This window comes from Crinia signifera, chromosome 1 (assembly GCF_055691185.1).
Source record: "Crinia signifera chromosome 1, ASM5569118v1, whole genome shotgun sequence".
NCBI lineage: Eukaryota > Metazoa > Chordata > Amphibia > Anura > Myobatrachidae > Crinia > Crinia signifera.
In genome coordinates this window covers 158,466,885-158,479,030 of record NC_139217.1, presented here as the reverse complement: position 1 = coordinate 158,479,030, position 12,146 = coordinate 158,466,885, and the positions used below count along the sequence as shown (strand labels likewise).

Below are 12,146 nucleotides of genomic sequence, written 5' to 3'. Positions count from 1 at the left end.
CACCTTTATTTTTATAATACATTTGTTATCAATTTATATTCAGTTATGTATTTAGCAATTTCCCTGAACCACAATACCATATAATAACAAATACAATATGAATGCCACACAGGAAATTCCAGTAATCTAGACTACATATTTATATCATACACATCCATAGGAAGTGCTCCTTTTCATTGCTGTCTGCATTATATCCATCACCAAGGTTCCATGTAGACAGTGGAGCTTTTGAGTCGAGGAAAACTCAGATCAGCATTCCCGATAATGCCCCTTGCATTAGAGCAGGCATGTCCAAACTATGGCCCTCCAGCTGTTGTGAAACTACAAGTCCCATCATGCCTTGCCACAGTTTTGCTATTCGGGAATGCTAAAATAATGGCAAGGCATTCTGGGATGTGTAGTTTCACAACAGCTGGAGGGCCACAGTTTGGACATGCCTGCATTAGAGCGTATGATAATATCTAAGCCTCTATTGTGATGTGGACCATGGCACATATATATTCTTATATTCGAACAGTACAACACACTTTAATAGTAAAAATAATAACAATAAAAAAGTGGTTCCCCTAATGGGGAAAATGCATAATTAGAAGCTTAATAAAAATAAAACCAGGACCGGATTAAGGGCCTCATGGGGCTAGAGCTGAAAATGTTCAAGGGCCTATAATGAGATGTGGAGGTGGTAAGGCTAATGCCATGTAGGTATTAGGGACTGTATATGCACTATACAGTATGCCCCAATATCTCCTTAAATATGTAAAATATGTGTGGGTAATAGAAATGTAATTTATCACTTATACAGGTCGAGTATCCCGTATCCGAATATCCGTTATCCGAATTATTCCGAAATACGGACATTCCAGAAAGTGAATTTTTTTTTTTTTTTGCTAAAAACTCACTGGGGACATTTGTAACAGCATCACTGGGGACATGATATGTAACTGGCACTATATATGTGCAAGACAATGATTGCTTGGCATTCAAATTCAGTGCTGAGATAGTACACACATTTTGTTTCATGTTTTAAAACCTTGTTTTTTGAACAATTAAAATATATTTGTGTGTATTTTATGTGGTAATAAAATATATTTGTGTGTATATTATGTGTTTATACAGCATAAATGCAAGATACTTCAAAATACATCATTGAAATATTAAAATATTCCGAAATACGGAATAATCCGTTATCCAAAATTCTCCTGGTCCCGAGCATTTTGGATAAGGGATACTGAACCTGTATATGATTTATAGCCAACCATGTGGCCAGCTGGAAAGTATGGTGTAATGGTGATTGGCCTATTTTTATGTAGAGGCCTGGAGCTGCAGCTCCATCCGCCCCATTGTTAATCTCGTCCTGAATAAAACAATGTGTGAATAAAACTCAGACACAAGCATTATCAGAAAACTGCAGAGAATACATAATTCTCCACATAAACTGAAAGCTTGTGGTTCTATGTGCAACATTCTACTTTATTATTCAGACAGCATCCTCAGCCTGCCCCAGCTGCATACCTGCTCTCTTTGCCCTTGTGATACTTACCTGTCTTGGTGGAGGGTTATTCTCTACTGGAATGCCATCTCAATGTAGGTTCTGACATTTCAAGAAACATCATAGTTGCCTACCCTCCTGCATTCTGCAGGAGACTCCATGAAATAGCAGCAATCTCCCTCCCTCCCTCATTAGTCTAGCAATCTCCCTCATTTCAACTAGCCCACATTACACTGTTACATTTTTTGGGAAAAAAGGAATGCGAGACAGATACAGTTACATTGAATCATCAGCACCATTTCCCAGCACTTTACCAAATATAGTAGCTCTTACTAACTGCTTTGGGGCTCATCTACATTTGGATATTAGTCATTTTACAAGATTCCTCTAAGATGTAGCGGTACACACCAAACGCTTCTAGGTGCCACATTCACAATCTATTTTCACAATCTCTCCATATATGGAACTAGACACGCCCTTTGGGTGGAGTGTGACACGCCCCCCTCAATCGGGCACTTTGCTAAATTCTATTACCAACTATAGTCTCCCTGAAACTAGGTTTCAAAAGTAGGCAAGTATGAGAAACATGGAAGCTGCCTGGGAGGAGCTGTGTACCACAGCAGCTCTCAAGGACTCGGCCATCTCTGTGGCCCCATGAAGTGTGCACCTCTGAGGCAGGGCCGGATTTAAGTAATAGGCCGCCCATAGGCACAACATTGTGTGTGTGTGTCCCAGCGTGATTCGCGCCCCCTCACCTTGCGCCCCCACCTCCCGCATTTCACAGACCCCCGCGAGAAGGGAGGATGCCGTTCTGCCCCCAGCTTAGTGGGAAATCTGGCCCTGCTCTGAGGACAGCCCAATGAGAAGGAGACAAAGGTATCTATCTTACAAAAAGTAAATAATTAACTACAGTAATTGGAGCAGCTGTATCCATGGATCTGGCAGTGGCAGTTTCTTGTACTCTGACAGTCTATTATAAGCACACTGTCATGTTTACCATTGACACCTGCACCAACCTATGACAGTGTTTGCATCTGACACTCATAAAACACACACACTTGCGCGCGTGGTTACACAATAGATATTAGACAATGACTAGGTCGACAGTCACTAGGTTGACCACTAATGATCGACAGTAACTAGGTCGACACCTAAGAATGTCTAACATACCCTGGGTCGACATTGACAGAATGTTGACACAAGCTTTAGGCCGACTTGGACAGGATTAAGGTCAACATGAGTTTTTCACTTTGGTGGCTATGTCCACCTATGTCAACACGGACACGTCTAAATATACCGTGCACCCTCACATGTCTCGCCATGCTTCAGGCACGGTGCTTCCCTGCGCTACGCAAACTATTATATTCTCACTCTATACCCACTTGGATAGTAAAGTATGAAAAAAACACCTCTTGTTGATCTTATTCATGTCGACCATGTCCATGTCAGCCCTAAGCGTGTTTTGACTTTCTGTTAATGTTGACCTAGGGTATGTCGACGTGCTGATCTAGTTACTGTCAACCATTAGTGGTCGACCTAGTGACTGTCGACCTAGACATTGTTGACCCAGGGACCGCATACCAACATCGATAAAGAGTTCTGTTAGGTGCTAGCATCCACCTCTGAATCATACCCTTGGCATTTTAAACTTTTAAACTTCTCTCTCTCTCTCTCTCTCTCTCTCTCTCTGGGCGGGATGTACTAAAGGGAAAATGCTGTAAAACGGGGGTTTTACCGCATTTTCCTATGTACTATTAGCCGTCCGCCCCATCTCCGCCTGGCAGGGTATCGCCACCCTCTGGGCTTCTATCGCCATCCGCCGTCCGCGTGACCCCCCCTCCCGTCCTCCATCGATATCCTCCTCCCCCAGCAGGTGTCACAGCCCCCCGCGAGAAGGGAGGATGCAGGGGGGAGGAGGAGACGCAGGGGGACACTGACAGCCGCCGGGATGTGAAGGAGACCCCCGCACATCACATTACAGGTATCGCGGGGGTCTCCGTCACATCAACCCGATGCTAGCCGCATATGATAGTACATATGCGGTAGCATCGCGACGGCTGGCAGGCGAAGGGCGGCGATGTATATTAATACATCCCGCCCTCTGCCTCTCTCTCTCATTACTTGAGAATCACTGCAGTTTCTTAATCACAGTAATATAATTTCCTCTCTGGGACTGTGGCTGGTTACAGATCCTGCACCTACGGGTCACCAGACCTCTCCATCACATTTTCACCACAGGAACTGCATACCCTTCCATTCCATTAGGCACAAAATTCTCTGTCCCTGGACTTATTTGCCTCTAGAGAGATTTCAGATGTGGGGCTGCAGTACAGACAAACTTCAAGAAGTGGAGCCATAGCAACTGCCAGTGTGGCCAAGCCGGTGATGATTATCAGCACCCGGAAGTGTGGATTCCAGGAGCAATTGGCATGTTACCACATAGGCAAGAGCATTTAATCTGCCCTGAGAAATGAGCATGTAATCTCCCATTACAACAATCAGATAACCCCCTGATAACAAACATGTAACCCCCCCACACCTGACAACAGTCCTGTAATCCCCCTGGGCAATGAGCATGCAACCCCTGTTGTCAACGAGCATGTAACCCCCCCCCCCATGACAATGAGGATGAAACTCCTGACAAGGAGCATGTAACCCCTGGCATTGAGCAAGAAATCCCTGGTGACAAGTATGTAACTGCCAGCATCGAGCATGTAGGTAAGCCGCATTTATGTGAAATAGTATGTAATAAGTATAACGGTGTGTGGTATAATGATAAATGGGGATTATGGCATGTGGTATAATATATAATAGGCATTACGGTGTGCTGCATAATGTGTAATGGGCATTACAGTGTGTGCCATCTATTGTAAAGCGCATTGGAATCTGCTGCGCTATATAAGAAACTGTAAACAAAATAAAATAAATAAATAATGTGTAATGGGCATTACAATGTTAATTTTTGCCAGGTGCCTTCAGCATGCACTGTCCCTATTTCCAGTGTGTGTGTGTGCGTGTGTGTGTGTGTGTGTGTGGGGGGGGGGGGGGGTAGGGAGAGCACCAATTCCTTTTCTTGCACATGAACAAAATGTCTAGTTACGGCAATGCTGCTACTGGGCATAATGGGGGTTATTCTGATTGATTCGTAAGGCTGCCAAACCCCTCCCAGCGAATGTCCGATCGCCCACCCGCCCCCTTGCAGCGTGTATCCCCACGCACAGGCTCAAGTTTATAGTTTGCAGGAGGGTTCCGAACACCAGAACTTTCCAATGCATTTCATCTCAAAGGGACTTCATCAGGGGTATATTTTCCTGTGGGTCAGAATTAACTTTTCAAGTAGTGTGTAAACACTTTAGAGTGGTTTATGGTGTGTACACTATATAGTCAGAATCGCATCGGTATCACACCCAGATCACATGCAGATCGCAAGGGTTTTAACCCTTGCGATCCCGATGCGCGCTCCCGTATCGCACGGCAGAAAGTCTTGGCTGCCTTGACTATATAGTGCAGATCTCCCTTTCCTGTTAGGCAGTAATGCTAACCATTACACCATCCGTGCTGCCCCAACTTATACCAACTGTCACTCTTCCTGGCACACTGCTTTTTATTGCTGCTTCTGGAATGTCATGGCAACCTCACCTCAAATCACTCTACAGCCCCGTCAGCTGCATTAACCCCCTCAGCACACATGGTAGTGGAAAGTTACTCATTAATCAAAATAAGAATACTGTAGTTTCAGGAGGTTATGGTGGGTTTAAGGGATAGGGCTGGTGGCATACAGTCTTAACACCCAATAGGGCTTCTGTGCAGCGAACTCCCTACTGAGAGCAGGGCTGGCCCCTCAGCCCCACGTGTTCCCTTGTGCCAGCATGCAAGTCTTTCTTCCTCCATGGTTCCTTATTTCCAGTGGTAAAGATGGTGCATGCAGGGAGCAAAGAGAGCAAAGGCTTTGGCACAGAGGCCTGTGTGCACTGCAAACCCTGCACCTATTAAAATACACTACGGTATGGAGGTCTTATACATGTAATGATGTGATGCTTAAAGGGTGCTTCTCAAATGGTTGTGGTATAACGGGTCAATGGGGTTTAGCTCGACCATGGCATAGTTAGATGCATAAAGATAGTCAGCAGTCACTAGTTAGACACCGGCGGCTGATCGCCGGGACCATGGTCGACTGGACTTTTTCAGGATATATGGTGCCGAATGTCACAGGGGTCCCTGGGGACACTGTATATGTGCACGGTGTCTCCCCACATGGCACGCTACGATTGCCACAATAATCTATTCGAGCTCTATGTCCACTTGGATAGTAAAGAATGATCCAAGTGGACCAACACCAAAAAAATCCTGAAAAAGTCCCGTCGACCATGGTCTCGTTGATCAGCCACTGGTGTCTAACAAGTATTACTGCCGCTCTAGCGCCCGCCAACTACTTAAGCCGGGTCTAAAGCCAGGTCTATTAAGGGTGGTCGATCTAAACCCTGTAGACTCGGCGTCAAGATAATTCTCAAAGAGCTACATCTCAATGTGGGGTCTGTATACAGGACCACACACTGTATCATTCAGGTGGTCGGGAACAAAGGGTCAACAGTTTCTAGTTCCACAGTCAAAACATTGACACCAAAAACAATTATAAATTATAAAATTTAAAAAAATATAATCTATAACTTAAAGTTCAGGCATTGCATCATATATGCAAACATCATGGGTGAGATTTAATTCCGCCCAAGTCCAGCGGCAGTGTGAGATGTCCGCCTAACCCGGACATTTTTTTAAAGGGGAATTAGTTTTGCCTTGTAAGTTAATTCCCTTTTTTTTTTTTTAAATCAGAGTTTGGGGGACATCTCACACTGCCATGGAACATTAAATCTCGCCCAACGTGAGCACCACTGCTCAATGCATAATGCAAAATTTACCATTGTACCCACAAATTTCTGTTTGTGCCCCATTACATTTGTCATATTATGCAGATATTCCCTTTTCTACTACATTGAGCATAAAGCTACCATTTTTACACACTTAACATTTCAAAAATATCCTTTCATTGGGGTGATCTTGACAATGTGAATATACTGTAAATTCACATTAACTTAATTGCTCAAAAACTCATAAATACTAGGGAAAATGCAGTAAAAAATAGAACTGTGATTGACAGCCCTTGCTAATGCTTTCATAATATGATGCCCCCAAAGAATGTGGAAGAAATCAATGTGCTTAATCACTTTTTCACATTAACCTAAAGCCTGCAAGAGAAAACTTGAAGTCTAACAGCAATTAAAACCTTACATATTCCTGTATGACTTTTCAGTGATGATTGATTGACATCGTGAAAAGTTGTGGCACAGCATGTTTCATTAATGATAAGGTCAATTACGCATGCTTGCAGCTGTCACATATGTGCCAAACATTTGGAACAAACTTTGTACAAGTTCTTAGTTGACTCCTCTGAAGTCTTTTTTTTTTTTTTTGGGCTTTAGCTAAAATGGTTTTAACTATATACAGGTTGAGTATCCCGTATCCAAAATGCTCGGGACCAGGAGAATTTTGGATAACGGATTATTCCGTATTTCGGAATATTTTAATATTTCAATGATGTATTTTGAAGTATCTTGCATTTATGCTGTATAAACACATAATATACACACAAATATATTTTATTACCACATAAAATACACACAAATATATTTTATTTGTTCAAAAAACAAGGTTTCAAAACGTGAAACAAAATGTGTGTACTATCTCAGCACTGAATTTGAATGCCAAGCAATCATTTTCTTGTACATATATAGTGCCAGTTACATATCATGTCCTCAGTAGTGCTGTTACAAATGTCCCCAGTGAGTTTTTAGCAAAAAAAAATAATTTTTCACTTTCTGGAATGTCCGTATTTCGGAATAATTCGGATAACGGATATTCAGATACGGGATACTCGACCTGTATATATTAATGGTGGGCAACGATTACAATTTTTAATCGCGATTAATCGCATGAAGTTTTTGCGATTAACTGCGATTAATCGCACTGATAGGCACATAAGTGCCGCTTACCTAAAATCTCATTGCCAGGGGTTCCATGCTCGTTGCCAGGTGGGATTACATGTTTGTTGCCAAGGGTGATTGCATGCTTGTGGCCAAGGGAGATTGCATGCTTGTTGCTATAGCGGGTTTCATGCTTGTTGCCAGGAGTTTACTTGCTTGTTGCCAGTGCCAGGGGTAAGGTGGGTTCCTTGCTCGTTGCCAGGGGGTGGTGGGTTACTTGCTTTCTTTCCAGGGGGGTGGTGGGTTCCTTGCTCATTGCCGGGGGGGGGGGGGGGGGTTCCTTGCTCGTTGCCAGGGATTGCAGGGTCCACAGCGCTCCCGAAATCAGCACTTCCAGGTAGCGCTGGTCACTCTGCACATCACTGACAGACGCTAGAGGTAAAGGAGCACCTCTAGCGTCTGTTTCCCTCACAGCGGCGGCCATATTTGGAGGGGCGCAGAGTCTCCGTCAGCATGTGGACAGAGACTCTGCACCCCTGCGGTGCAGACCCGTCCGTTTCCCAGTGCCCGACAGCCCCCGTCTCCAGATCCCTGCCACCTCAGTGCCCCCCCGCGTTAACGGCGATAATACATTTAATCTCCGTTAATGTGCTGGTGCATTAACGCAATATTAACGCGTTAACGTGCCCAGCACTAATATATATATATCAATTTGGTTATTGTCAGATAAAATTGTCTGCTATGATGCCTACACACAGGGAGATTTTTCTGAGTGGTCTGAGCAATGCTAGATTGCTCAACAAGATCGCCCAGCACACAGCATTCCACAGGGATGTTCCAGCGATGTGTGCTGAGCGATCTGTCAGGGCCAGTGTTCTCCGGCGGTAACAACACTGGCCCTGACTGGCGATGTAATTAGATTTATCCAGAATGCTGGATATTAATCACCAGGCAATATCGACGTACTGTGTCGCACATCATTATCAATATCTTATCTATATGGCTTTTACACATGCAGCAATGTAGGAGCATATTCAAAGCGATCTAGTGAGATTGCTTAGAAAAAGCACTGAAATTGGCCCGTGTGTAGGCTCCATTAGACCGACATTTTATCTGACAGCCTGAGACTTAGCAGATATTGTGGCTATCTATACAATGGGGCAGATGTTGTAGAGATAAAGTGGCGAGATCTAAAGCAATACCCAATCCGCTCTTAATTGCCATGTTACAGGCTGTGTTTGAAAAATGTCAAGAGCTGATTGGTTGGTAATTTATGTTTCTCTCCCCCTTAATTACTCTCTACGGCTTAGTACAGTGGTGTCAAACTCATGGCCCTCCAGCTTTTGTGGAACTATACGTCCCAGCATGCCCTGCCACAGTTTTCACAATCCATTATATAAAATCGGTGGCAGGACATGCTGGGATGTGTAGTCTGGGATGTGTAGTTCCACAACAGCTGGAGGGCCATGAGTTTGACACCACTGGCTTAGTACATCTGTCCCACAGTGAGATTTCTCCTGGTGTATGGCCACACACAATACTGCTTTCCTCCACTGTGAAGGAACAGGGGAAATGTAGGTCACTCAGGCTTGGCAGCATACACAGCCTTATGCCAAATTGCATCTCATAAATTAATCAGTGGACCAGGCCAATAATCCTATATAATAAAAGGCTAATTGTGCGCCTCAGCTCTATGGAGGGAATTCAAGTTTTGCTCTGTTTGCTCTGCAGATCCAGCAGTAATGCGCCGACATTACTGTTATGTTGTTCTGTCATTTTGACAGGTTGGTAACTAGTTCTATAATGTATGCTCACCCTACTGTAATACTGAAAACTAATGACCTATACTTGTTTGTGGAGCAATTGTGGTTGTAGCAACTATCATATGTACTATAACTGTGATAAAGATGTTGTTACTTTATTCATTAAGTTCTATTGTATAACCTGTCTGTGTTTCAAATATTCCATAGTTTACTCGCAGTCATGTCTATGTTTAAATGATCTGTAGAACTCATTGCACTATTCACAACAGGCACATTAAAGACAACCGATTAGAAAATGAAACTTTCTATCCAATACCATTTGATACTAATACATAACGCTGCATAGGAAACAAGTGAATATATACATATATATATATATATAGAGAGAGAGAGAGAGATAGAGAGTTTACTGTTGCCCCCTTTCCTTCTTTCTCTTTATTATTTTCTATTGTTCATGCTATTGAAAATAGCAAGAATAATTGATATACACTCCACTCTAGTATATATATATATATATATATATATATATATATATATATATATATATATAATTCAAACTAATCATTTTCTTGTTTTATTAAAAATGTATAAGTGCATTCTTCCTCAGAAACCAACCATACAGCAGCCTTGCAAGTAGTCACTGATATTTAGACATATACTTGAAGTACTGTCCCACCTCTTTCTGGTGGGTTGGTAATGATGGTGATTTGCATATCTCTCATAACATAAGGAGACTCCTGACTGCCAATAGCAGTTCATGTCTCCGCCTGCATGTGAGAAACCTTTCCATTCTATGCTCTGTAGTTACTGAAACATCAATCAAAGTTGATTTAAAACTTCTATAGTTACAGCAGCAGAATTTTTTTTTTCCAGCGAATACGGGTTCTACTATTTCAATTTCAGGTTTTCAAAAACATGAGAAGTGGAGAAGTTATTGCACTGTTTGTATGGATGAACTGTCTATTCACTTGCTGCACAGTCACAGCCACTACTCAATTACCTACTACAAGTAAGTCTGACTGCTTATGACTTTCTCATTATGTTATGTATAAGAAGATTTCAATTAACAATTTGGCAGGAATAACAATTAATTCAGGCATGGCACATTTAGAAGAAACCTGTCATATGTTCATGGTCATACAATGTTAAATGACAATTTTTTTTTTTAAATGTGACTTGTATTGTATCTTGTTTGCAAAAGTACATGTGCTGTTTATCTGTAGTTTCCTAATTGTACAGTGACAATAATAAGGTAGTGTCAACTGTTTTTGTAGACAATAGAATTAAATAAATGTCTGTCCATTTCCTCAAATGTGGGTTAAGCCTGAACAGAATGGAATGTGCTTGAATTCTTGGCACACATATGCCAGGCTATGTCTACCAGTTCCACTATTTTCCAGAGCCATGCAGGGAGGGGTAATCTGCATACTATGCTCTGCTTCCCTTTCAGCTGCTAAGCAACATGACAGGTTTTCAGCCACACAGACCAAAAATGGCTAGCGCAGCTTATGCCCTTAACCAGTATGAATGGTTTGGCAATGGGCATGTATCATATAGAATAAGCTGCTAAGGACCAGATGCACTAAGCTTCAAAGGTGATAAAATGGAGAGTGATAAACAGCCAGCCAATCAGCTCCTACCTGCCATGTCACAGACTGTGTTTGAAAAATGTCAGACAGGAGCTGATTGGCTGGCTGTTTATCACTCTCCATTTTATCACTTTTGAAGCTTATTGCTTCTGGCCCTAATGCTGCTCCTCACCGATATGGGGGGGATTCAAGTATTTTGCGTGATGGTGCCTGATGGAGCAATTCAAGTGTTTGAGCGTTCACAGCCATCGGCGCTGACATCACGGTTATGTTGTTATTTTGACAGGCTGGTAACTAGGATTAATAATATATGTCTGTGAAATGCTCTTTGTTATGTGGCTCACAGCTATTTATCTTAAACCTGGCGTAAAATCAATGCTATAAATGTAAATATAATATCTATAAAGTAATGTTGGTGCATTCAGCTGAGAGATACTGTAGCCTGTGAGGTATCTAACATGTCGGTAGTGAAGGGGTTAGGCAACAATTCTTTTGGTGTCCTTAAGGGGTAAGGAAACACAAAGGCAACATTGTTAGCATCAACAATAGATATAGATCTTAGTTATGATATTTTCATTGGATTTCTATGATTAATTAATAGCTTAATATTTGCACTTTAAATAAATAATTTAATAAGATTCAACATTCTAAATTTACATACACAGCTCAATTGGATGTAATATGAATAGGAAGCCTGGAAAACAATGTCAGTAAATGATGTTGCCAAACTGGAGCTTAATCCAGTGAGCTCTGGTGTTATCTGATCTATGATCATAAAGATAACTTGTGACATAAGGAAGAACGCGCTCACTGCAATATTACATATGATGAATATCGATATTATTACACTTCTCATATGACTACATATAATGAAAATATCAACCATTTTATGGCGGGCAGGGCAATTGATCATAGTCCTTTAATAAGTATGGAACAATAGCTCATTATAAACTGTTCTTATTTACAAACACACCGTGACACCTAATGAAATGCTGCTCCTGAGTAACAAATGATACTGTACATAGCTGTGGGTATTTTATTTCATTCTAACCAGGCTTGCACAAAATATACATTTGAAAAACATTATTTGGCATAATTTGTGTATTTAGGATATATTGTTATTTTAACAGCAAGAGAAATCAACATAAGAAACTGAAAATCTTTTTAAACCCTTCAGGCTTATTACTATGCTAATCCTCTGTATACGTCATGTTTAGGAAACAGAGCGAGGGTTTGCAAGGACTAGCTGTTTGAATGACTGGGAAAAAAAATGTGACCGATGGTTACCTTACTACAGCTCATTTTTTCAAAAGCTTTGAATCCTATA

General features: G+C 41.9%; 1 protein-coding gene across 1 annotated transcript in view; it reads left to right on the top strand.

Moving 5' to 3' along the window:
* The first annotated feature begins 9,973 nt into the window (after positions 1-9,973).
* Positions 9,974-12,146, top strand: part of LPL (lipoprotein lipase) — a 35,150-nt gene continuing 32,977 nt past the window's right edge. Inside the window, exon 1 of the mRNA XM_083175205.1 lies at positions 9,974-10,239. Coding sequence (XP_083031331.1) covers positions 10,146-10,239 — 94 coding nt within the window. The 5' untranslated portion in view covers positions 9,974-10,145. The remainder of the gene's footprint in view (positions 10,240-12,146) is intronic.